Raw genomic sequence first — 25,023 nt, 5'->3', positions numbered from 1 at the left:
GTTATGGGGTGCTGGTGATTACATTTCCTTCTAGGTCAAAGGGTGGAAGCCCTATGTCCTGGGGTGGGTTTCCCCAGCTGTGCTTCTCATGTCAGTTCTTGGCCTTTTGGATTTTATTTATTTAATTTTTTTGGCTCACTCAGAAGGATGTTTGTGTCGTTGGTTCGTGATGTACGTGATGCCACTTTCGTAAATACTCTATTTTTTCCATCAATTGTTTGATGCAGGTAGTATTCTCCCATGGGAAATAATCTTCTGTAGCCCACGTGCTGGTGTAAAACTGAAGCCATGACCTAGAGGCAGAGGGGATGGGCTGGTGTTAATGGGAAAACAAGGCAGTTAAATGGAGATCTGGCCTCATTCCTAAAAGGCTGCCCTGCTCGAAGTCCGATAATTGAAAGGAGACAGAGCAGCCTCAAGATCCTGCGCTCACCCCCTTCCCGAAAGCTGACTGCCCCCCGTGCTCCATGGAGGCTGGTAGCCTACCTCCAGCAGTGAACACCTGCTGCTCTACCGAAAAGCCAAAACCTGCTGGTATTTACATTGAGGCTGCTTCAGTGGCCACTGCCGTCAATGAAAAGATTCCCCTGATTCATGGGCTTTGGGTCAGATCCCTAGGGCCTGGGCCTGTTAGCTTTGCCCTTGACTTCAGGGGTCACACTGCCTTCAAGAGGTAGGACCTAAGTGTGCGCTGTTCTGTGCACTCAGGTGCTGCTGCTCCTGTTGGCCTTACCCCTAACTGCTGTGCTGATGACTGTCACCCCAAGGCCAGGCTGCCTTCCCGGGACACTGGGGTGAGCTCAGGATCTTGAGAAGTCTTTCTCCGAGCTCGGGCAAGGGGGTTCTGTCTGTTTATCGGAAGGTCCTGGATGGGATTTAATTGGCCTGTGATGTTAGAATGCTATCGTGCAAGCAACAAACCCATGGCACAGCCCAGCCCTCTGGAACAAGTGCTAACATGACAGCAAGGTTTGGTTCTTGGCTGGTTAGACTGGGTCAAAAATTGCTACACCCACAGCCCTGGCTCAGGGACTAATTTGCACCTTCTTGGCCACTGACCCTTCTATAATTCCACTGAAGCGCAGAGATACCTTAATGTGCACTGAGGGTTAAATAACTCTCTGCCAGCCTAGCGTTTGGGGGGTTTAAATTACTAAGCCCTAGTGAATATGTGAACTGGGGTACGCACAATGCCACAGAGGCAGGGAGAACAAGGGGGCACTTGCACTGTTATTCACCCCCACGGGGCTGAAGCTGTCAGTCAGGATGCACGGAGTGTACCAGGTATGCCCTTTAGGGGGCCTTTGGTTCTAAGAGGGCTCACAAATTCCAGTAAAAGTAGCCCCCTCCACTCCCCAAAATCTGACTTTAACAGGCAGAGCCTGAAGCCTATGGCTGCAAGACTGTACGACACTGACAGGGAGGGCAGAGGGCTGGATTTCCTCCCCGACTCCAGCCTGTCCATTAGAAATGAGCCCCAGTAACAGTGCCGATAGAAAGAAGAAACTGGCTTGTTACAGGGCAAAACAGCGGCTAGGGCTGCAAACTACAGGCCTACCCTGCCACCCTCTTCGATACTGGAGCCTTAAGGAGAAGGTTCTTGAAGTGGCAAATTTAATCTCTGAACCACTTGGCACCTTGACATGTGATCAGCAGGGAGCTGTAGTTCATGCCTGTGTAGTTAACATGGTTGCCGCTGGGCGGCTCTCACATGCACAGCCCACGCTTGGAGAAAGGGCTTGGGATGCAGGTTCTCAGCGCGGTCACTCTGGGGCCAGGTCGGGGGAAGGAGTCGTCGGTGGGGAAGGAAGTGCCAACACCCTGAGCACGCGCGATGGAAGCCAAAGCCCTCTCCTGCCAAAGGCAGTCGCTGTGAAGAGGGCAGGTATGGAACGGCTAGAGCGGGCTGGCATTGATCAATGTAACAGGAATAAGGCTGTAGCCAGCTTTCCGTTTCTTTGGCACTGCACTAAACGGAATAAGAAAAAATCCCCTCCTCTCTCTTACACTCAGCCTCTGACCTGATGGGGGCAATGAAGGAGGTTGCTGTAAATCAGCAGGCATGAGACTGGGTGTTTGGGGGACCAGAGGCCTCTAACCTTGGGCAACTCTAACCATCCATTGTGCTAGGAGGCGGTTTAGTTACCCTGCAGCTACAAAGGGCCAGAGCCAAACCTGATTGAATCCCAACTGTGATTTCGATGGTATTGCACCTGCTGACGTCAACATCTGTTAGGTCCCACCTGTGTCCAATCAGCCTGTTAAGCCTTCAGCCAGTATGAGAAAGGGTTAAAATTACAGCCCTGTGTCTTGCTCCTTCCCTTTGCAGCTCATCTCTGCTGCAACATCCTTGCTCCCAGGCCTCCCACAGCTGTGACCACTTCCTGCCTTCGCAGCAGGACTCAGCTCATTTCAACCTCTAGATTGTCTTTGGCCGCATCACCCCGTTAAGCAGGGAAGGGAACAGCCAGGGTCTCACCTGTGGGTCGGGGAGGGTTGCAACCCCCATATGTCATTGCAACAAAAACCGAGTGCTGGCCTCCTTCTCCTTAGAGTGCGTGAAAGAGCACAGTCCCAGCAGTTACTAGGAATGGTCACCTACACCTGTTCCTTGATCAGTCATTAAGTACACTGCAGGCCAGGATCCACTACAAATCCCTGTCAGGAGCCAGACTCGCTCCGGGGGACGTTTGCCATGTGCTGTTGTCACCAGTCCCTAGCGGGGATGGGCCACTGGGGTCTTTTAATGTATTAACTATGTTGTTTGAAGGGAAAAAAACTGAGCGCTGAAGATTTCTCAAAATGTGAATCCAAGTAAAATGGCAGAGGAACTCTGCACCGCCTGTGGCAGCCGTTCGTCACCTGTCACTTCACCCCTGTGTTCCTGATGGACATAGGATGGCTGGTATTCGCCACTTGGGCTTTGTAATTAGAGTAACTTTGTTATTTACATACAGAACAAATACTTAAATTTACCACTGAAAACAACCTCCCCTTGCGCCGTGTCGTTCCTTTGGGCATGCCCTTCCGGCAGTGGTGGTAGATGAGAACAGGCCGTGTTTGCAAATGAGCCAGAGCCAGCCCACCCCGGCCACCAGCCACAAAGCTCAGTGTGGAGCTGGGCTCGGGGAATGTCACTCAGGGCCCACATGAAGAAACATTGTTTAATTTTGACCAAAATTGGCAGAAAGCTTCTAAATACAATTGATACGTAACTGTGTACTCAAAATAGGGCTGGTTGGGACATACTTAGCCCCTGGGGAGATACTTTATGCATTTTCCTGTACTCTGCTGCCATCAGCTAAGGCAAAAGTCTGTAGCCACATAACAGGATGAGCTTGTTTGCACCATGTACTACAGCAAAACAGTTACTAGTTTCACAATGGACTTTTAGATGCCTAGAAAAGCATCAGCACAGTGCTGGGATCTCCGAAGCCTGAGTTAGGTGCTTAGGCTCGCGCTGCGTAGGTGGGAGAGAGCTGGGCAGCTGAAACTGGGACCTTCCCTGAGCTAGCCACTGGTGTGGGGGTGCTGAGCCCTGCTGTTTATAGAGCTTGGTGCCTATCGCAGTGTGTGACCCACAGCAGGAACCTGCTCCTGGACCCGGTCCGGTGAGTTCAGTGCTAAACTGTTGCCTGTGAGATTAAGTATCAGCCTAATGCCCCACAAACCAGCAGAGGCAAAGGGGACAGAGGCCTCTGCTATAGCTGGGTGTTTTGGATACTCAGCCATTTGAGGGAGGGGTGGTCTGGTTTCATTCCCCTGTGGGCCTAAGGAGAAGGGATTTGATAGGCTTCTGCAGGCTCTCAAGTGCATTTGCTCGTTGTGGAGCGAAGGGATGTGCTAGTGTGGGGTGCTCTTGCCGAAGCTGCTCCACTTTAATTAAATAATTGGGTCACAGCAACTCTCAGGCCCATTGTGTAACTCAGTGGTTCGGGTTCTCACTCAGGAGATGGGAGATTTGGGCTCAATTCCCCCTTATCCTGCTCCTTGGAGGATGGGGGCCAGGCCAGGAGTCTGAATCATACCCTAGTCCCGTGGCTGGAGCCTCGCCTAATACCCTCCGCACCATACCACACAGGGCTGCTTGTTGGGCACTTATGCTGTAGGCCAGTTAATATTTAATTAAGGTGGACAGGCTTCCAGAGGAACAACAGAGGGAGGCTCACATGAGTGTGCCACTTAGCTCAGGAATGGAACCAGGGTCCCCAGCATCCCAGCTCAACACCCTCATCACTGCACCGCGGCGAGCCTGGTGGGGCTGTTTTGGCCCAATTAATATTGAATTAAAGTGGAAGGGCTGGAAGAGGCAAGCCTGAGAGAACCCCACATCCTAGCCCAGGCCTCCGCCAACAGGGTAGTCCGGGAACACGATGCTCACCTTTGGGCAGCGTAGCTGTGAGAGTGCCTGTGCAACAAGGAGATGCAAATGCTGCAGGGAAGATTTGGTGTGCTTGATGCATGCAGCTGTGGCAGCGACGGAGCACTGAACACAGAGACAGGTTCTGAGGGGCAGTAGAAATGTTTCAACGGTCTGCAAATTTCTGTGACTATTTTTGTCAGTTAATATGGCCCAAAGGAGCATTGCATTAGCTATCAAATAGTTCATAGGTGTTACATTACAGTATTCTCATAATATATTCAGAAAAGACCTTCTACGAAGAGTCCTTACAATTATATAAGTTGTGTACAGTGTATTGTCATATTCAGAGACACTGTGACATTAGTTGTATTGTATGTGCTTGTTTAGCTTAATGTCTCCAGCTGAGCAGATAACATCAAAAATACATGTTTTATAATTAAGGGACAGGAGTCTTATTATCTACAGAACTTCATAAAAAATAGCAGACAGAAAAACCGTTCTCAAATGAATCCATTCTGCAAATGACACAAATATTGTGAGGTATTGCCTGGTACAAACAAGCTCATACTGTCCTGTGACTATAGATTTCTGCTTTAACTGAAGGCAAAAAGGTACAGGAAAATGCATAATATAGACACTGGGGATTAAATATTTCCCAAACTTTCCAACACAGGACTATTTGGATACACACCTGCGTTATCAGTTGTATTTAGACGCTTTCTGCCAATTTTGGTAAAATCAGACTGAGTCTACGAGTTACAGCCCTTTCTGTGATTTTATGCCCCATAGCATCTAAACATCTGATACACTAAACCTCTCATGAGGGCTGCATCTACATCCCCCCGGGAATGACCACCAGGTATGTGCCTAACGTGGTAGCAATGACATTTTTCTACCTGCTGTACCCCAGATGGGGCCAGGCTGGTACACTTGGAAGAGGCCAGCCCCAAAAGATGTGTTGAGGCAAAGAAGCTACTGTAAGAGATCAACCCTGCACTAGGGAAGCATTAGGAAGGGCCAAGAAATCACAGAAAAGCTGCCGCTTCAGTGATCATAACCCCACTGTCCCAAACAGTTAATGCTCCTGCAGGAACCACAGCAGCAAGTGAGCTGAAGGGCGTGGAAGTCACAAAATCTCAGCCTGATGTTATGAGGCTTCAGAACATTTATTACAACACAACTAACTAATACAACGGTGCAGGGCTGCTAAATAATTTCCAGCCTAAATTCAGCTTGAGAGGAAAACTATCTGCCTTGATCAACACGTGGTTGGCTTAGGGATGTTAGTAATGTTTGTCGCTGTACCTCAGAGGAGCCAGGGAGGCATTGCAGGAGAGATGGTGTTAGCACACGGTCCCAAGTCCTTCCTCCTCTTCCTCTGCCAGTAAGATGCTTGCCAGCTGCTGGTCAGAGACCGCTAGCTCTTGGCATGCGCCTGTGGCCTGGCTGAGGTACACGGCAAGGATGTGCTTACACTGCAAGATACAGACGTGCGCATGTTAGCAACAAAGGTGACCCATGAATGGCAGGCTGGCATTAAGGCCAGGCGTGGCCAGGCTGGGTTTAAAGGGCTTCCTCCCAACCCCAACATGTTCCAATCCCAGCAAAGAGAACACGGGCACAAGCTAGAGAGCGGGTAAAGAACTATGTAATCAAGGCAATGTTCACCCCGAGGTTTTGGTACAGCCAGCCTGGGGCTCCTACCTGCATCAGGTCTCCTGGGTGTCGTGTGTGCAGCGTGCCCCTGCTCCCCACACAGCTGGCTGAAGATACCACAGGGCCCAACTCACACCGTGTCCTCCCGTGACTCAACGACAGGAAAGACCCAGGCTCACTAATGGCTGGCCCTACTGCCCCACACCTGCCAGAGCCAGGATCATCCCTGGTCTTTCCTTCCGCGCTTAGCGCCTGCAGGCCCTCGCCCAAGTCGTGTCAACTCAAAGCCACACGGTTCTCATATAAACACACCACGGGCCTGGCCCCTCTATTCGGAGGGCAGGAGATGGAGACGACAGGCCTCCTGCTGACTATATCAGCTCACTGATGTGAGAGTCCCTCTGCTCTCAGGATATTACCCAGCGGACTGAAGGGGCTTCTCTGTGGGGAAGTGAATTATGAAGCACTGCTGTGCCCTGCACCCTTGTCACCACATCAGCCCCCACCCTGACTGTTCCCCTCTCCTGTAGGCAAGTGTCTGGCCTTCAGTGCCGATGGGGCTCCCGTTTGGTATCCAGTAGAGACTCTGTTATAACAAAAAGAACAGGAGTCCTTGTGGCACCTTAGAGACTAACAGATTTATTTGGGCATAAGCTTTCGTGGGCTACAGCCCACTTCATTGGATGTATGTAGTGGAAAATACAGTAGACACACACACACACACACACGAAAAGATAGAGGTCCCCATCTTTTCATGTTCTCTGTGTGTATCTATCTTCCTACTGTATTTTCCACTCCATGCAGCTGATGAAGTGGGCTGTAGCCCACAAAAGCTTATGCCCAAATAAATGTGTTAGTCTCTAAGGTGCCACAGGGACTCCTGTTCTTTTTGCTGATACAGACTAACACGGCTGCTACTCTGAAACAAAGGCAGCCTGAGGATGAGTCCAGGGGCCACTGATCTGTACTGTCATAAATAGTAACACTTCATTGCAAACCAACACTATCCCATGACCTCGGCTGCTCACACATGACTCCCCATTGTCAGCTCAGGGCATGGTGGCCACTGATTGCTCCAACATTTCAACACTTACACATTTCCTCCCTTGCGCAACCCAGGTATAGGAAATCCAGCTCAGGGAAGTGTGTCAGCAGCACAACCCCCTGCCCCCCCCTCGTTCAAGGCAGGCAGCTTACCACCAGGCTGTCGTTCTTCCGCAGCACGGAGAAAGCAAATGCAGGGCACGTGCAGAAGTGGCAGGAGGCGTAACAGGTGTACGGTTTGCCTGAACTCCCGAGGACCTGGAAGAGTCAGATTCACAGAGTGGGCCTCAGAAACAGGGGGGCTCTGCCTGCCATTTCGCTCCTGACTCCCTGCCACTCGCCACATCTAACTTACTCCCCCAGCTGCCAGGCAAACTGCCTGGGGACAGGGAGCTTGGAGCAGTACATCCTAAAAGGGGCCCCCTGGAATCCAGCACATCATGCCTGCGCTTTCCTTCTGGAACCTCACGCAACTGCAGGAGGCAGAGTCCCCCGGCCACTCTCTGGCCTATTCTATGCAGGGGCTGCTGGTTCAGCTCCTTCAGTGCTACCACAGGGCGCCATTCGGGCAGACACACTGCCCACATTAGGGTGACGTGTACACGCCGTCTCTCCCCCGGGGGAGCTGAACCCGGAGGGGGAGTGTTTTAAAGGAAGAGAGGCCGGTGTCAAGCCCGCCCACACGGCGGGTAACAGCATTGTGAGGTATTTGATACTTCAGGGGGCAAAGGCGCCAGGAGAGGTGGGCAAACCTGGCGGATTGTCTTGAAAACTCTGTCTGACAAAGCCAGAGACCAGGGTCTGGCTGTGCTCCGTCCCCACTGCCCCAACTCACTTCCAAGCATGCCCCAGAGCACAGATTTGTCACAATATCCTGCCTACTTAGTCACAAACGCTCCCTGACTTACATCCTGTGCACTGGGGACAGGGGCTGAAAACCGGGCAGGGCTGGGCCTGCAGCGCTGCTCTGCACCAGCTGAGATTCCACTGCCCAGGGATGTGCCTGTCTAAGAGAACTCTGCGGCCGCTGAGCACATGGCCCCTCTCACACCAAACCAGCGCTAGGCTCCAAGCTCTCAGCGGAGGGAGAGGAGTGTAAAACCCCTCGAGGCTACCCCAGAGCTTCAGCCCATCCAGCCAGTTCTCAGGGGCTAGAAGGGGCGGACAAACCTCTTGTATCTTATGCCAGACAAAGGGAGTTTGTGAGCCCCGGGCCCCAAAGGACAAGGGGTGGAAATAAACCAGAAGGGAGCCCTTGCTGGGGACGCTTCTCCTAGCCAGCTGCCATGGCTGGAAGCCATGAGGGGGTCGGGCCGTTTGGCTGCCACAAGCAGTTGCAGTTGTTGGATTTTAGTTTTCAGGAATAAACAAAGGTCAGGTCTCCGGAGAAGGGGCCTTGCTGTTCCGTCTCTGTGCTGGGACCGTTTCAGGGGAAAGTCTCTGCGTCCCTTCACTGGGGTGGGGGAGACACCACTAGTGGGGATCATGCCCCACTCGGCAGAGGAGGGGCATGTTTTCAGTGCAGGGAAGCAGACAGGCAAGATGCGCTCTTGGCCGCTGCTGGGACTGACATGAACGGCCTGAAAAAGCCATCCCAGAACCTCCTACTTCTGGCAAGCAGGAAAACAGCTTGTAGGAGTTAATCCCATCAGGTGCTCTCCCCTGAGCCTCCTGCTCCTCTACTCAGGTACTGCACCGGGCAGGTAGAGATTACGCGCTCAGTTACAGCAGTGTAAGACTGGCTCCACTAACGGTGCCCCACTTGCCGAGATCTGAATCCAGTCCAGCCTGCGTGTGCAGCTCACATTATGCCCAAGCAGCATTTGTCAGCCCTGCAGATGCGGGCAGGGGACTTGGCCTGGCCTTAACGCCAGGGAAGTTCAATAGTTGGTCCCCTCTGGTATCCTGGGTCTGGCCCAGCTTTTCCTGAGTAATCCACAGAAAGGGGGAATCCCCTCCCTTAGATTTACCCAGAGCCAACTGCACAAGGCTCTTTAGAGGGCCTGGGTGGGCGGGAATCGCTTACCGAGCTCCGGGGTGGGTAGACTAGACTATTATTGTAGTCCAGGGGTCGGCAACCTTTCAGAAGTGCTGGGCCGAGTCTTCAGTTATTCACTCTGATTTAAGGTTCCGTTTGCCAGTCATACATTTTAACGTTTTTAGAAGGTCTCTTTCTATAAGTCTATAATATATAACTAAACTATTGTATGTAAAGTAAATAAGGTTTTTAAAATGTTTAAGAAGCTTCATTTAAAATTAAATTAAAATGCAGAGCCCCCCGGACCAGTGGCCAGGACCTGGACAGTGTGAGTGCCACTGAAAATCAGCTTGCGTGCCGCCTTCGGCACGCGTGCCATAGGTTGCCTACCCCTGTTGTAGTCCATGCTCCACAGAAATCACAACCAATCGCACCTGTCTCCATCCTGATCTCCTTTAAATCCGTCCAGTTACTGGACACGGGCCCGACCCCCAGCACAACTCCACTGATGTCGAAGGTCTTGTCTCCCCGTCGGAGGGTTCGAATGATCCATGCTGCGGGGTGAATGTGAAAGGCTGGAGTTATGCCATGTAATCCCCATGGGAATGCTCCTCTTCCAGCACGGGCCTTTTCCAGCTCCGGCTTATGTTGCCTTTGAGGGGTTTAAGTAAAACCAAACCCCCCCACTCTTGTCCTGGACTACGCCTGTCCACACAGGCTTTATATCAGTGTAACTTGGAAAGCTTTGCTGTGTAGACGAGCCCTCAGGAAGGGGCCCTGACTGGATCCAACGGCCCCACAAACACTCTTTGCTCTAGTCCCACAGAGCAGCGAGCTTTGGCTGGGTCCCAGTCGTGCACACGAGACAGCATCCCCTGGCTTAACAGTGAGCAGGCAGCAGAGCCCATCCGAATTCTGTGCACTGACATCCATCTTCGGGAAACCGCACTCCTTCTAGCCTCCTCCTAACGCCCACCCTACCTCCAAATCCAGTGCTCCGCTTGCCAGCCCGAAAGCAGCTCTCCTAGGAACGTCTCTGCAGTGCAGCTCCACTTTCCCTGCCAGCCATGTGCCAGGGGCTGGCTCGATATTTAACTTGGGAGCACTCATCTCTTATCTCCCCCCGGCCCCAGTCTGGTTTTTGGATTGCTTCCCAGCTGGCCTGGGCCTGGAGGGGAGCGGAAATGGTAGCTGGGGTGTGTTTACACTATGGAGGAGACTGGACTTCGATAAGAGACTGGTTATTCACCTTGCCTGCCCTGGGCTCCCCTTCACTCCACACTCTGTTTGTTTCACTTGCAATAGGCTTGTTATTCTCTGTCCCGTTTGATTGTTTGCTTGCAAGATTAAGTATTTCACTGCGACTTTCCCTCAGCCGCGTTCAGAGGCTGCCAGCGTTGCGCTGGTTGCGCGTTTCCCCTGTGGCGCTGGCTGTCCCTCCCAGAAAGAACAGGCCTTTCATGGCTCTCTGATTCAGGTGGTATCTCACATCCATGGGCCACGCAGCACTGAAATGCAGCGGCCAGAACTAGGGGTTGCCCTGCTTCCCGCCCCTGAGACGCTGCGCTGTCTCCTCCCATTGTTCTCTCCGGTCTTGGGGAAACAAGGGCCACTTTGCAAACGCCCAGGGGCTTGTCAGCCCGCCCTGCAAGAACTCAAGACGGATCAAACCCAACAAAAACGCAGCTTGCGAGAGGAAACCACTCTGGGGTTCCTGTGACATAGGCAAGCCAATGGCGCGAATAAGGCTAGGAGCTGGATCCTGACCTCAGAGAGAGAAGCACATATCCCGCTTGCATGGCCGGTGAGCGGGAAGAGGTGGAAGTCGCCAGACATGCAGCCAGGCTCTGCTGTGGGTCCCACGTCGGAAAAGGCTCCTGAGCACAAAGAACCAAGGCAGCCAAGAGCTGGTTTTTAAACTTCCAAACCTTCCTCTCTTTCTGTGTGTCTGTGGCATGGATAAGACGAGGTCCAGGGGAAACCAGGACAGGAGGCAGGGATAGCGCAGTGCTGGAAAACTGGCTGCACAGGCATCTGGGGAAGTGTCAGGTGAGTAGTGTTCCACGCCAGCAAATACCAGGTCCCTCCATCATTTACCATCTCCCTGCAACCAGCATCTGATTAAACAGCACCATATGGCTAAGCCCAGGAGCTGAGCAGACATTTCCACATGAGCATTTTAATCTGTTTACAGACAGCGGGGCAGGCTGCCACAGAGTTCTAGGAAATTAAAATGAAAATATATTTAAACAAATAATCTAATAAAGATGCAGGATGTGAACGATCAACACTAAACAAACAGATCAGGCCTGGCCAACAGCTGAAGGGAGCAAGGGGAGGTTAAGCAGGAGGGAGGGAACAGGCTTCAGATGCTTCGTCTGAGCTTGATCCTGAGGAGAAAAGTATTTGCCATCTCACCCCCTTCCCGCTGGCTGGCTTCACTTCCATGGCCGGCTGAGCACCCGTCACTGGTCACGCTGGTGTGGCTCACCGGAGCCCAGACTTCACAACATTGACAATTGCCAGGATCCCAAAGCTTGCATCTAGATTTGCATATTTTTAACCCCCCCAAATAAAGGCTTGTAGCTCTGCCGCTGGCTGGTGCTTGTGTCTCTGCTGACCAATGACGAGACACTGCCTGTTGAGGTCACCGGCGGGTCTGAGGCACCCCCACTCCGGAGCTCCAGGGAGCTGGGTTAGCCCACAGGCTGCAGGTCAGGTGAGCACCAGGACAGCCCTTCCGATGAAGACTAGAGAGGCCAGAGGGAAGTTGTAACATCAGGCCTGGAGCTGCCAGCCATGCGATCCCTGCACTGCCGTACTAAGCAGGAGGGGCAAAGGGCTGCTTTCACCTGAATGGGGTAATTAAGCTGAGGCCAGTTTCTGGCCCATCTCGGCAGCTGGAAGGAAAAGTGACCTACGCTGCAGGGAGCTGTTTGTGTCCGGGAGAAGGCTGTTTCTGAAGCAGTATCCAGGATGATGGACCACAGGCAGCACTGGGGACAGTCCATTAGCACTGACACCCCTTCCCATCTGCGTCCGAGCCCTGGGCTGCAGGGGCACCATTCGTGAGGGCAAGTCCAAGACTTGTTTGTCTGATCGGTGGATCTATGCATTATCTAGCCCTGCTGAGGACTTTCCCCTCACTCCCAGCAGACCCTCTCCCCTGCTGGCAGTAAGCGCACACAGGAAGTCTGGCCTACTGACACGGCTCTCCTCAGCTGGTTACATCAGCATGGATCCGGCCCACGAGAGGGTAATGAGCTGTGAGACAATGCACCCATCCAGAGCTACTCCGCGTGCCGCTCGCCACCTCAGGGACGTGGCCTCGACAAAGCCCCTGATCGCATTCCCGTCTCGGCTCCCATCACAGTCCTTGGGGGGCTCTGCCCCTTGCCTCAGCACCTCCGGAACGGCGGCTACAGCTGCAAGGAGGAGTGCTGCAATGGAGCGTCAAGCCCTCCAAGAGAGCAGCTCTCCAGAGGCCTTACAGCAGCAGCAATCTCGTGCCCCAGAAAAGGAAAGCGGCTGAGAAATGCATGCCCGGCCCCCAGGCTATTTATCGGCTGGGAAGACGTCCTCACTCCACTTTGCCATCCCACTCCCATCCTCCTCTCTGATACCGCTGGGAAGACCAGACCACTGCTGGGCGCAGGGTGAGTGAAGCAGGGGTGGGGCTTTTCACTTATCAGCGCCTGTGGGTTGGCAACCTGGCTTGTCTGTCTAACCCTCTGCTCACTGGCCAAGACTTGCTGCTCCTTTCCCCTACAGGAACCAGCCTCCGATTCGGATTCTGCCTCCTGAAGCAGGGAGGGGAGCAGCTCTGAAGTCTCTTCTTGTGAGTGAAAATCCATTAATCGGACTACGTTAGCGAATGATAATCCGTAAAGGAAAACTGTAACTATCGGTTGGGATTGTCAAAGGCAATCACACAGCAAAGAGCCTGCTCCATCTTGCCCTGAAGTCAGTGGGGTTTTACTCCACTCGATGGGAGCAGGATCTGGCCCTCAGAGGGGCAAACACCTGAGAGAGCATGTGCACTAGCTGGGTAGGCGGCCGGCCAGGCAAACACCCCAAAGCACCCAGAAGGGTGAAGCTGCCCCTTTGTAGGACCCGGTCACTGATGATCAAGGCTGGGAGCAATTTGGGGCAGGGACTCGCTCACTCACTTTGGGCAGTGCCCGGCACAGGGGGGCCCTGCTCTCTGCTGGGCCTTCTTTGTGCTATGGCCAGTGCTGAAACGCCCCATGTCACTGAGCTAGGGAGCAGAGCTTCTTGGGCGGAGGGAGGAGGATCTCCTCCAGTGCAGCCTTTCCTCACAGTGGCAGCGCTGGCGGCCAAGGCGGGGGAAGCCTGCGTTGCTGCCAGGAGACGGGAGGGCGGCACGCCACACACAAGGCATTAACAGCACACACAGAGCACGCGTGCTCACTACGCTGTCCAGTTACCGCTAAGGAATGGAAACCCAGGGGCTCGGAGAGCTACAGCATGCGAAATGTCCAGCCCCGCTGGCCGCGAGGAGCTGCTGCAAGGTGAGCTGAGGATGCACTGACCCTGCATGGACAGAGAAGCACGAAGGCGGAGCTGGGGTCTCCGCACCGCGCTGCCGCTGCTTAATGGGGGTTCACTTCAAAGGCTGCACGGAGCTGGGATAAAATGGCGCAAACTGCTGCTCCCCTCAGCCTTCCTATGTAGGTGCAGCCGGTTAAGACGTCACATCCCAGCATGCAGTGCTCCATCTTAGCCCTAGAAAACACACAGCCCAGATCCTGGGAGCTCCCGGGCTGGGTATTTAACAAGAGCAGCAACAAGGAAGGAAAAGACTCAAGGCCTCCAATTAATAAAGGCGGCGTTCTTCAGAGGTGCATTGAGCCTGGTGCAAGGTACTGCACTGGCACCGACGGGGACGGCAGCCCTCGGTTTATCCCAGCGTGGGGAGCCTCCACACATCAGCCCCTTTTGCTAACAGGTCTCAACCCTGGCCCTGGAGGACCCCACTCTGTGGGCAAGGGCACTTGGATCGCTGTGGCCCATTCAGACCTTCGCTTCTCTGCCAAGGATGCCAATTATTTTGGTGGGTTTTGTGATATGGAGACTTGACCACTGTGAGCTGGACTGCACCCCCTGATTCAGGTCACACCTGTTCCCGAAACAGCTTCCAGGTGCAGCAGATTCCCTCCGCTGGCAGTGAAGTCACTAGTCCATGGCTGGGCAGGGAGTGACCCACCTGTTGGTAGCACACGCTGCTAGACACAGAGTTCAGGACACTCAGGGGACATATTGTGATGGGTAAAAAAGGGATCAAAGCTTATTCTGCAGAGACGGGGCCCTGTCCGAGGGTTCCCAAGGGACAGAAGTGATACAGAACTTTGAGGGATATGATGAAAATACTAAACTGAAATCAGTGATCCCCGGAAAACATCCTCCTAACCCCGGTATCCATACAGCACAGGGAGCTGCCAGCTCAGATCAGACAAACGGTCTTGTCTCTGGGAGTAGCTGGATGCTTCTCGGGGAGGTGTCATGCACTGAGTGGCACCGTTCTTTGCTGTAGGGGTTACATTACCACCTGGCACGATGGCTCTCCTGGCCTAGTTTAAGATGCGGTATGTTTCCATGTCACATCCCTCTCTACCTAAGGAGGTTCTGAAGCAGTCAGTGCATTTCCTTATTCTATGTGGCACAGGGCCACATGGGCAGACAGCAACCAAAAGAGGACTTGCCAGTGAGCCGGGAGAAAGCCTGGTCCGTACCTGGTACACGGCCCTTCCACTAGGAGACACGAGTCGCGTGACTGAGTGTTGATCAACCAAATCCAAGGCTGCCACAGCAGATGAGCCAAATACAAACTTCAGCCTAGAAGAGAAGAGGTCCCTGGGTTAGGCTGTGCTGCAAATGTAGGGGCCACTCCTGCTCCTCTTGAAATCAATTGGAGCCTTGTCATTGGCTCTGACGGGAGCAAGATTTCTCTCTTAAAGGTCATTGAACCAAGCAGAGCCCACGATGTGTGTGGCCAGGGATCCCCAGCGCATCGCTAAAGGTGTTCGGCAAAAATCCCAGCACCGCCTTAGTGTGATGTGCTCAACGCCCCCCAAATAAAACCTGATTAGGAGCAGCGAAGCCCATTGGTCATTCTCTCTCCTTTCTTCAGGTTCTCCCACGGGACTGCCAATCCCAGCCCCAACTCCAGGAGACAAGCTGGCTGCTGGCATGTGGGGCTGTCTCTGGAGGGACAGATCCCACCCACTGAGAGGATCCGTAAGGTTTTCATATTCTGTCTAGGGTGGAAGATAAGAACATGAGAGAGACACTGCCCCGCTTTCCATCCCAAGCACAAACAATCCCCCAAGATTTTTCAATCCCCCCAATAAGATTTAATAAATGGTTTTTGAAGTTTTTCTTCTTTAAAGCTAACAAATAACAGGTTCTATCTGGGGAGGACACGTCCCTTCTCCAGTGTTGTGACCCGCAACCCAGCAACTCTGGTCAAGTGCAAGAGGCCCAGAGAGTGGGTCATTGTCTCCAACTAAAGTGAAAAAAGGGGCCTTGGATTTCAGGCCTGGTCTTTGGACTCTGCGGACACAAGGTATTATCAGCCACACAGGTAAGGGTCTCGGTTTAACAGGGGATTTTTAACTTGATAGTGTCCTTTTAAGGTCCACTGATTATCACAAGTGGGGCATGAGGGAAGGGGACCCAGGCTTCCTTCATCCACAGGGGTGTCTATAGGAGGCTCTCAGCATTGCTATCACCAGGGCAGCCTTTGGCAGTTGCAAGAGTGGAAGCCACAGTGCAGCCAAGGCACTAGCATTTAAACCATTGTGACACCTACCCCTGCTCCGAGCGGGTCTAGATAACACCATGGTAAAAAAACCACCAGCAGCTGCCCTGTCTGCATGAGACTTCCCCGCAGGGGAGCTGCAATCCTGGCAGTCGCAGCAGGAGAGCTGGAAAGAAAAACCTAATGTAGGGCCCTGGAAGAGGAGCCAGGCTCCAACTCCCCCAGCAGCTGAAGTTGGCAAGTGGAAGAGCTACACACCCGCAGGCTGCACTCCACTCTGGCAGACTGCAGAGAGCCATCGCGCTGCCTGACCGGTTATCAGTGAGGAGCAGCATTAGAAAAACCAAGTGTGTGGGCATGGGGAAAAGGAACTGGTGCTTCTGGCACACAGAGCAGCCTAAGTATGCACAGGGGTCACTATCCCAGGTGGGCTCATTGGTCCAGTCAGTCTGGAATCCTGCCTCCAGCCGTGACCAACACTTGATGCCTCATACTAAGGAGGAAATGAACTAGTCTGTTATGCAACAGAGGCTGGGGTGAGGGGACGCCTTCCTGACCCCAGGAGAAATTAGCTCCTGCCCTGAAGCATGAGATTGGATTAGCTTACAATGGTCATGTCATAGGTTGAGTCTCATAACTGAGGTGTAAGTCAGCGCTCTGCTTCGCCCCAAAGCACACTGGGAAAGTACAAAGCTGAAGGCAAGGGAGAAACACTTCACTCTCTCCGTTGTATATGGCTAAGCGCATGCGCATTGACAGTCTAGCACGTGATTCGCCCCCTATCCGGATGCTTCCTGCTCATATTCCAAGGGCTGGAAATGACTAGAGAATCCCTCCTGCTATTCCATTGTGATGATGCACATTTGTCCGCAGGGCAGACGCTCGTGACTTCCAGCAGGAGACTAGAGTTTCTGTATTCCTTCTGAGGCGGTTACATTCAGCACCCCTACAGAAAGGCTTTTATCTGCATGTGTTAGACATCACGTAGGGCTAAATGATTAACTGTGTGCCAGCTATGGATACCTGAGCCCTTAACCTATTGTCCAAACAGCTCAGAGGCTTAAAAGTTATTTTGGATCTGTACATCCTGCTGGTTTGACTGTGTTCCAAAGAGTTCAGAGGTAATAAAGATAAGCTTTATAGACCCTTTATCCACAGAGGAAAAACCCGTGCAGTCTGGATCAGTCACAAAGGTAAACAAAAAACAAGGAGATGTGTGAAGGAAGAGATGGTTAAAAACAAGAACAGAAGGAAGCAGAAAAGCCTCTTATTCTGGGGAGAATGTGCTTGATCCCCGTCAAGACACAAAGCACCCGAGACGGAGCTCTATGTTCTAAGCAGCACAACTGGCTCAAGTCTACGTCACTGGTTACATGACGAACAGCCAGACCTACTCTTGGAGGAGAGGCAGAAATTCAAAGCAAACAGGGAGTGATTTCATCAAAGGAAAGAGTGGGAGGGTGGGGAAGGATTCCCAGCATGACACATTCCTTAATGATTAGACTGGGTTTACGGTTGGGACAGGCTGATTTGAATGAATTTCAATGGCAGTTGCAGAGATTTTAGAGATTTTTCCCTAAATATAGTTTTATCAATGTACATCTTTGTACTAGCAGGAAATAACTCAGCGGCCAAGTTGAAATGCAGTGCCTGCAGGAGGCGAGATTCAGAACAGATTCAGGAATAGAATTAGAATACTCCTGAGCCAGAGTGGCAACTGAGCGGGGGCGGGGGACAGTAGTTAATAATCAACAGTTATTAAGTTATCAATGGGATTCCACTAAAATAACTTTACTCAGTTTACAATGAGATTCTTTTCCCTCCTCTTCACTTTTAGATTGAGTAAGAAATCAACCGTTCTGACATCTATCAATTAACATCTAACCCTTCCAAGCCCAGTTATGGTCCATGGAGGACAGGGAGTTGTGGAGTAAAAACGAATGATTCTCTCAACCTACAGAAAAGCAGTGAGACTCTCACCAGAGGAGCTGAGCGAATAATTGATTTTTAAGTTTGGGGGTCAAGCCCCCCCCCACCAAATTTGGTTCAGTTCAAGCCCAAACTGATTTTTGTTGTTTTTTCTTGCTGAAACAAACATGCCAAAAAAGTTTAGGTTGAACTAAGTGTTTCATTTACCTTCCTTTTTTTTTGTTTTTCATTTTGTGTCATTTTTTAATGTTTTTCACCCTTTTTTAATTAGCTAAATTTCCAAACGAGGTGCCCCTTCAAAACAACAAGTCAAAACAGACCATTCTGACATTTTAAAATTGTCTCCATTGTTTTTCAGCTAAGACTATTCACAAAATTCAATCCCAACTTGCAAACAGTTTCGATGCCTTCCGCCAATGCATTTTCACCAAATTTACTATTCATCAAAAACATTTCACCCCACTCCACTTACCAGTGATACACTGCAAAACTCGCTTTCAAAGCCAATGAGGCCTGAAAGATTCTGGTCAACCCCTGCCTGTCTGAAACCATAATCAAGTCAGAATGCAGCATCACAGTGTGACTGTAAAAGTGTGTTCTCCTGCGTATGCTGCTTCTGTACCAGCACTGCCATGGATCAATAAGGGGTGGGGGCTGTGTGCCACTCAGTCCCTTGGCTGTGGGCATTGCTGGCACATTCCCAGGCTCAGATCACAGGTATTGAAAGCCAGCCCCGGCCTCCCTTTTCCACAGGCATCTTGGCAGTAATGGGACTCTCAGCATGACCTTCCAGGTGGCAGTTATTTTGCATGGATACTTTTATAGGTTCCTTTCTCTCTTTTACAACCACGTGTCCCTCTGGCTCGGACAGAGAGGGCAACCCGAAGACGCTGATGTGCTCACAACGGCATCCAAGCATCAGGAGATGTGAAGCTCTGGAAGGGTGATTTGGGAAAGAAAGTTTTGGTTTCACTGAAGTCACATCTCCTTACACCTGGTCTGAATCTGGCCTTAAAACTCTGAGAGACCTCCCAGGTCTCTGGGTGTCCAATCCACCCTTGCTTAGAACACTTCACAACACGAGCTCAGACTATGGCTGGGAGACATTGGGGAAGCCAAGCAGCCCCGGGGAAACCCCCCAAATAGGCGGCTTGTACGTTCAATCCCACCACCTGCTAAAAAGGTAGCTACATTTCACGAGAAACGCCTGCTGGTCAAACAGGAAAAAGACGTAAGGCAGCAGAGGGGAAAAAGCAAAACTATAAAGTACTTGAGTGTGTCCTCTAGGAAGGGATGAGGAGCAGAGCAGGAAGTACTTACGCCAGCAGGAGAGCATCAGGAACTGCAACAAAAAGACAAAGACATTTCATTTTGGCTAAACATTTTTCAAAAGATCCTAGAGACAGAAAGAGGCCCCGTGGGCTCCACTTTGTCCATCCCCATAGGTCATGCAGGGTTATCCCCTACAGTGATCAATTCAACCTCCCTAACCCGAGAGACATAGGAAGCAGTGCAGTAGTTTGTTAGGGGAGAGAATTCACAATACATGACCCCAGTGGTAATGGCGTCAGAATCGCAGGCAGACGCTGATAGTGAAGAATGACCCTCCTACCTCTTAAAGCACAATAGGTAGCCCGTTTGCTCAGATTAAAAACACATGGACAATGCATTGGGGGGGGCTCTGTTTGTGGGGTGTGAAATTTGCTGACTCCTGGGCTCACCAATAGGGGATGCTGGGCTGCAATGGTTTCAGACGAGTCATCCACAGACCCTCATGAGATGGTGGGGCCAACCGTCAAGTTCCTAGGTTCTAGCTGCTGCGCAAGCTGCACCAGACTTGAAAACAGGGAGGTGTCTTTTCATTTCAGCAGAAGCACCCTTTGCTATTTCAGTCCCAGGTCCCTCACACACAGTTCTGCAGGTGTCCCTTAATCCTGATCTGCAACATTCCCCAGTATTCCAGTCCTGGCCCCTCTCCAGCATCAGATCTCAGCACAGATATGCACCCCTGAGCAGAAGCCAGTCACAGTATGCTGGGCTCTCCCCAGTTAATATAGTCACAAGAGTCTCCCAATGCCTTTGAAACATTTCTTTTTAAATTAACCTAACCACCAATTGCCACTCCTTATGTAGATCACACATATAAACAAAACTGTGCATGTTCAATATGACTTCTTATATGTAGGACCTACATTAAGTGCAGACATTTTAAAAAATGATTCAGAGCTGCAGTGATGAATTTTAAAGAGCAATATGGAGCCACAAATACATGTACTTTTCTAATATCCAACATCTAAAAATTGTAAGAAAGGCCTGAAGGTTTTAACAACTTGCACTTCACATTAACAGGCTGATTCCCTTGCAATTTTACCTTCGAATCAAACTGTCACTTGATAAATTTGTGGCATATAAATTCTAGTCTTTTAACAATGGTTTTCCTTTCCCAGCAGTCTCGGGCATCTCCGATGTTTTGTAGGTTTTGATTTTGAGCATAGAAAAATGTCTCTTTTTAACAGGAGCTCTTGTTAAAGTGAGTAATTACATTAAAAAAAAATCCTCAACCTGTTTTACTTAACAGTTTAGCCCCAATCCTGCAATCTGATCCTTTAGTTACCTCCAATGGGATTCAGGGTGGGTGTGGGGGTCTACCAGATGGTTGTCACTGAGGGATTGGGACTTTAGATCATTACAACTGTAAATATTCTAACAGTCTAATGTATTCTCCATGGCTGCTGTTAGCTGACTTTTCCAACCTTACTCAATTTGGATAATGAAACTAGACTGGTTGGTTTCATTTTCTGGTTCTCAGGTCCCAGTACAATGTTACCAGCATTCCAAGGGGATATTTACATTAAAAAGTCCTTTTTTGATTATTTTTTTTTGTTGGTTTCACATTACTGACAATACCCATAATGGACCTACGCTGAGCTCCAGGAAAATCGGTTCAGTCACTGGGGCTGTTTCGATGCTAACTAGCCATCCAGTGCCATTCCTTTAAATGGGACGGTCAAATGGGCTTCCCTGTATTTCTGTTTCCTTTGGTTCTGGCTCAGGCAGAACATATTCTTTAAACAGACACTCCATTTCTGCAGGCGCCACTTGGCCTATTTGTCATCTAAACACACACAACAGGACTCTTTCAGCGTGTAACTCAGTAACGCAGCGTGCAGAGAATAGCAATTGTTCCATACTAGCTGCTCTAATTGGCCAGGACCTAACTGTTGGCTTGGGCTGCTTACTGCCCTCTGAACAAGCAGCCCATCATGATCAGTAGTATAGCCCCCTCTGCTGGTTAACTGGGACAATTATAACATTTCTGTATAGGTTCTGTTTTCTTACTGGCTTTGAAGTTAGTAAGACTGTGAGCACACAGAAGTACTGTAGCAATAGTCATGAACATGAATTCTGGGTAATGATATGCAAATTAGCATCCCCATTCAAGAGTCCTATCTCCAACACTGTCACCACAAGTAACTTTGACACTGAAGCTAACTGTGCAGCCATAAATAAGGATTTCAATCTCTTAGAGCCTCAGAAAGTTGGCCCAGCAGAGGTGAAACTGGAAGTACGGGCAACCCACATGCAGTCAAGTCTGGAAGGTATAGAACAAAAAAGATTCACAATACTGGCTGTACAATGCTGCTGAAATGAGAAGCTTACGAGTAACTATGATTATGGATTTTGGGGCATCCCATTTGGGTCCCTTTAAAAGAGCCCCATTTGCAAAGGGCAAGAGCTCAGCATTTTCTGAAGCTCAAGCCCCTTTATGTTCTTTGAAGGCCACATATTCCTTAGGGCCTCAGAAGATCTGAGCAAGGTTATGCTGAATGCCTGACCCCCAGAAAGCTATGACATTATTGGTATTTATACACCACCATGGGTAGCCATGTCTCTTTACAGACCAACTGTGGCACCATGGGGCAGGAGTGGTTTTTTTCACATGGGATCTCAAAGCTTTTCGGCATCTTATCCAGGCTATGACTGCACCACAAACATCCTAGTATGACTGTGCTTTTCTCCACATACTATGCGAGGTCTCCTGGAAAGCCTTTTTTATCTCTTTCAAAAGCTCCTCTGCCACTGCCGGCAAAGTGGCCTCCATCTTCCTCCACACTCAACCGAACCCTGTAATCAAAACAGCAAAGGGCAGGGAGAAGTTGGGAAATCAATAGAGTCACCACAGATACAGTAACTAGAGACAGTTAATTAGGATGAAGGCTGATTTCAACCCCTAGACGAGGCAAAGGGAAGGGCACTGATTATTTATCAGCATTTCTTATACAGTAAAAGCTGTTTTATCCAGCACTTCACCAACCGGAAAGTTCTATAAACTGGCATTTCTGATCTTCATTGAAATTCTGGTTTATAATCCAATTGGTGAGGGGCCGGCAGGAGGCTGGGGCATGGGAAGGGTCTTGGGGCTGGGGCGTGGGAGGGGGTGTCAGATCCGGGCGGCACTCACCTCAGGCAGCTCCCCACAAGCGGTGACCTGTCTCGGCTGCTCCAAGTTGAGGCTGGACTGCTGAACTTTTCCACTGGGAGGTGAGGGAATCAAACAAGGTTTCCTGCCTTACAGAAATCCTGTATAAGATGTGGGAGGAAAACAATCAAGGTCTTCAGTTCCTTTCTCCTCCGCCTTCCCACCCAAAGAGATACTTGAAAATGCTTGGAAACAAAAGGACTGGAACTGACGGGGGAAGACCTGCTTGACCCAGGCTGGAAAGATATCTGGCCTGTGAAGGAATCTACCTAAGACAGTATCTAAGGCGAGGAATTACTATTTGTAACCAATTTCATTAGTGAATCAAGCTTAGTTTGCATGCTTTGTTTTATTTGCTTGGTAATCTGCTTCGTTCTGTTTGCTACCTCTTTACCACTTAAAATTCACCTTTTGTAGTTAATAAACTTATTTCTTGTGTATAATATAACCCAGTTTATGTAATTTCTAACTGGGAGGGCACGAAGTTGTATATATCTTCCTCCACATTGAGGGAGGGGGCAAATTTCATAAACCTTTGGGTTTGTACCTCTTAAAGGGAGTGGGCACCAGAGTGCTGGGGCAAGCTCCTAAAGCTGGATCTTTCCAGAGTGGGTCTCTGTCTCTCTGTGCAGCTGGGCATGGCCCTGCCTGTGTACTTGGCTTGTGAGCCTAGCTCAGCAAGGCCAGGTAAAGGGGACCCAGGCTGGCAGAATAGGCTGACTCATTGGCATCCCAGCACATCCGGTGGCATTTGGCACGGGGAGGGGGAAACTGTCACAGCGGTAACTGGACTTTTAGTGTCCAGTCAGTACATTTGACCGGACATAGCCAGGTTCCCTTTCCAACCAGCTTTCCGGCCAAAAAACGGGAACCTGGCACCCCTAAATGGCAGCCACAGAAGTCAAAACCCACACTGGTGGCAACACTATCAGAGACAGCCTAATTAGTCAAGTGATTCCACCCTTGAAACTGAGGAGCAAGGGACTGGAAAATTAGGGCTTCCCAGAACAAACTCTCCAGCCTCAGCTATCAATAACCGCTTTGATATCGTTACTAACAGCTGGGAATTGTCCACAAAGGGGTCTTCACACATCCCATCCACCCAAAGCACTGTCTCTTTTAGCACAGCAAGTGCATCGCTCCTCTACGCCTTGCATGAGCTCGCCCTGATGTGCTTATGAGGGGGCAGGCAGAAACATCTGCTCAATTCAATTTGGACTATAGTATGCTGGGACATACCCCTCTGCAGGGCCGCACAGCATGCTGGGATATTAGGGTTGCCAATTTGGTTGGATGGCTGCCTGGAGGATCCATCACATGACCTAATCTTTAAAGATTAATCTTTAATTCCTGGAGACTCCAGGACAATCCTGGAGGGTTGGCAGCCCTATGGGACATGCCTCTCTTCTGGGGGGGGGGGGCACACAGCATGCTGTGATGGGACGTGCCTCGCTGTGTGGCCGCACGGCATGCTGGGAGTCAGGACATGGCTGCCTGTGGAGGCCATGCCGGGATGGGACATACCGCTCTGCCGGGCCGCACGGCATGCTGGGAGATGACGTGCCCCTCTGCCGGGCCGCACGGCATGCTGGGACAGGACTCCCTGTGAGGGCCGCACGGCATGCTGGGAGGGGATGTCACTGCTGGGCCGCACGGCATGCTGGGAGGGGATGTCACTGCTGGGCCGCACGGCATGCTGGGAGGGGACTCTGTGAGAGCCGCGCAGCATGCTGGGAGGGGATATGTCACTACAGGGCCGCACAGCATGCTGGGAGGGGACGTGCCCCTCTGCTGTGCCTCAGGGCATGCTGGGAGGGGACTCCCTGTGAGGGCCGCACAGCATGCTGGGAGGGGACGTGTCCCTGCTGGGCCGCACGGCATGCTGGGACATACCTCTCCGGGGGCCGCACGGCATGCTGGGAGGGGACGTGTCACTGCCGGGCCGCACGGCATGCTGGGAGGGGATGTCACTGCTGGGCCGCACGGCATGCTGGGAGGGGATGTCACTGCTGGGCCGCACGGCATGCTGGGAGGGGACTCTGTGAGAGCCGCGCAGCATGCTGGGAGGGGATATGTCACTACAGGGCCGCACAGCATGCTGGGAGGGGACGTGCCCCTCTGCTGTGCCTCAGGGCATGCTGGGAGGGGACTCCCTGTGAGGGCCGCACGGCATGCTGGGAGGGGACGTGTCCCTGCTGGGCCGCACGGCATGCTGGGACATACCTCTCCGGGGGCCGCACGGCATGCTGGGAGGGGACGTGTCACTGCCGGGCCGCACGGCATGCTGGGAGGGGACGTGCCTGCCTGCGGGGCCGCACGGCATGCTGGGACATACCTCTCCGGGGGCCGCACGGCATGCTGGGAGGGGACGTGTCACTGCTGGGCCGCACGGCATGCTGGGAGGGGATGTCACTGCAGGGCCGCACGGCATGCTGGGACATACCTCTCCGGGGGCCGCACGGCATGCTGGGAGGGGACTCTGTGAGGGCCGCGCAGCATGCTGGGAGGGGATGTCACTGCAGGGCCGCACGGCATGCTGGGACATACCTCTCCGGGGGCCGCACGGCATGCTGGGAGGGGACGTGTCACTGCTGGGCCGCACGGCATGCTGGGAGGGGACGTGCCTGCCTGCGGGGCCCCCTCATCACTACAAATCCCATGTTTGGGGCCTGGCTCGGGCCCAACCCCCAGCGCTGCGCTCCCCACCGCGGCTGAACTGGTCACATGACCTTGAAACGTCACTTCCCCTTGGCCCCCTTCCTGGTCACATGAACTTGCTACTTCCGCCGTGG

The 25,023-nt window shown here is 51.8% G+C and overlaps 1 protein-coding gene across 5 annotated transcripts; it reads right to left on the bottom strand.

Moving 5' to 3' along the window:
• Nucleotides 1–160: 160 nt before the first annotated feature.
• Nucleotides 161–24,942, bottom strand: ZSWIM7 (zinc finger SWIM-type containing 7). 5 transcript variants are annotated; one of them, XM_044993290.1, is made up of 8 exons: nt 23,756–23,866; nt 22,214–22,332; nt 21,778–21,876; nt 19,072–19,093; nt 14,795–14,897; nt 7,217–7,321; nt 5,669–5,838; nt 161–293 (listed from the first exon to the last, which is right to left on the bottom strand). In XM_044993290.1, exons 3-7 carry the CDS (start codon nt 21,851–21,853, stop codon nt 5,707–5,709), a joined length of 438 nt encoding a protein of 145 aa, XP_044849225.1. In that variant the 5' UTR covers nt 21,854–21,876; nt 22,214–22,332; nt 23,756–23,866; the 3' UTR covers nt 161–293; nt 5,669–5,706. The 5 variants fall into 5 exon arrangements, with proteins under 5 accessions (XP_044849225.1, XP_044849227.1, XP_044849226.1 ...); XM_044993292.1 differs by lacking the exons at nt 161–293; nt 23,756–23,866 and adding an exon at nt 24,779–24,942 and having other exon boundaries at nt 5,502–5,838; XM_044993291.1 differs by lacking the exons at nt 161–293; nt 23,756–23,866 and adding an exon at nt 24,125–24,162 and having other exon boundaries at nt 5,502–5,838.
• Between the last annotated feature and the right edge of the window lie 81 nt (nt 24,943–25,023).

The sequence above is a fragment of the Mauremys mutica genome, chromosome 19 (genome assembly GCF_020497125.1).
Source record: "Mauremys mutica isolate MM-2020 ecotype Southern chromosome 19, ASM2049712v1, whole genome shotgun sequence".
NCBI lineage: Eukaryota > Metazoa > Chordata > Testudines > Geoemydidae > Mauremys > Mauremys mutica.
The sequence above is the reverse complement of the archived record's forward strand: the minus strand, read 5'-3'. Positions and strand labels throughout refer to the sequence as shown.

Excerpts from the sequence above, each read along its gene's own strand:
- ZSWIM7 (XM_044993292.1), bottom strand. The coding sequence starts at position 21,853 with ATGGAGGCCACTTTGCCGGCAGTGGCAGAGGAGCTTTTGAAAGAGATA. Across the intron at positions 14,898-19,071 it reads CCTGATGCTCTCCTGCTGGC|GCTGAAGTTTGTATTTGGCT; the intron begins GTAAGTACTTCC and ends CTTCTCTTCTAG. Across the intron at positions 5,839-7,216 it reads GGAAGAACGACAGCCTGGTG|TGTAAGCACATCCTTGCCGT; the intron begins GTAAGCTGCCTG and ends TGTATCTTGCAG.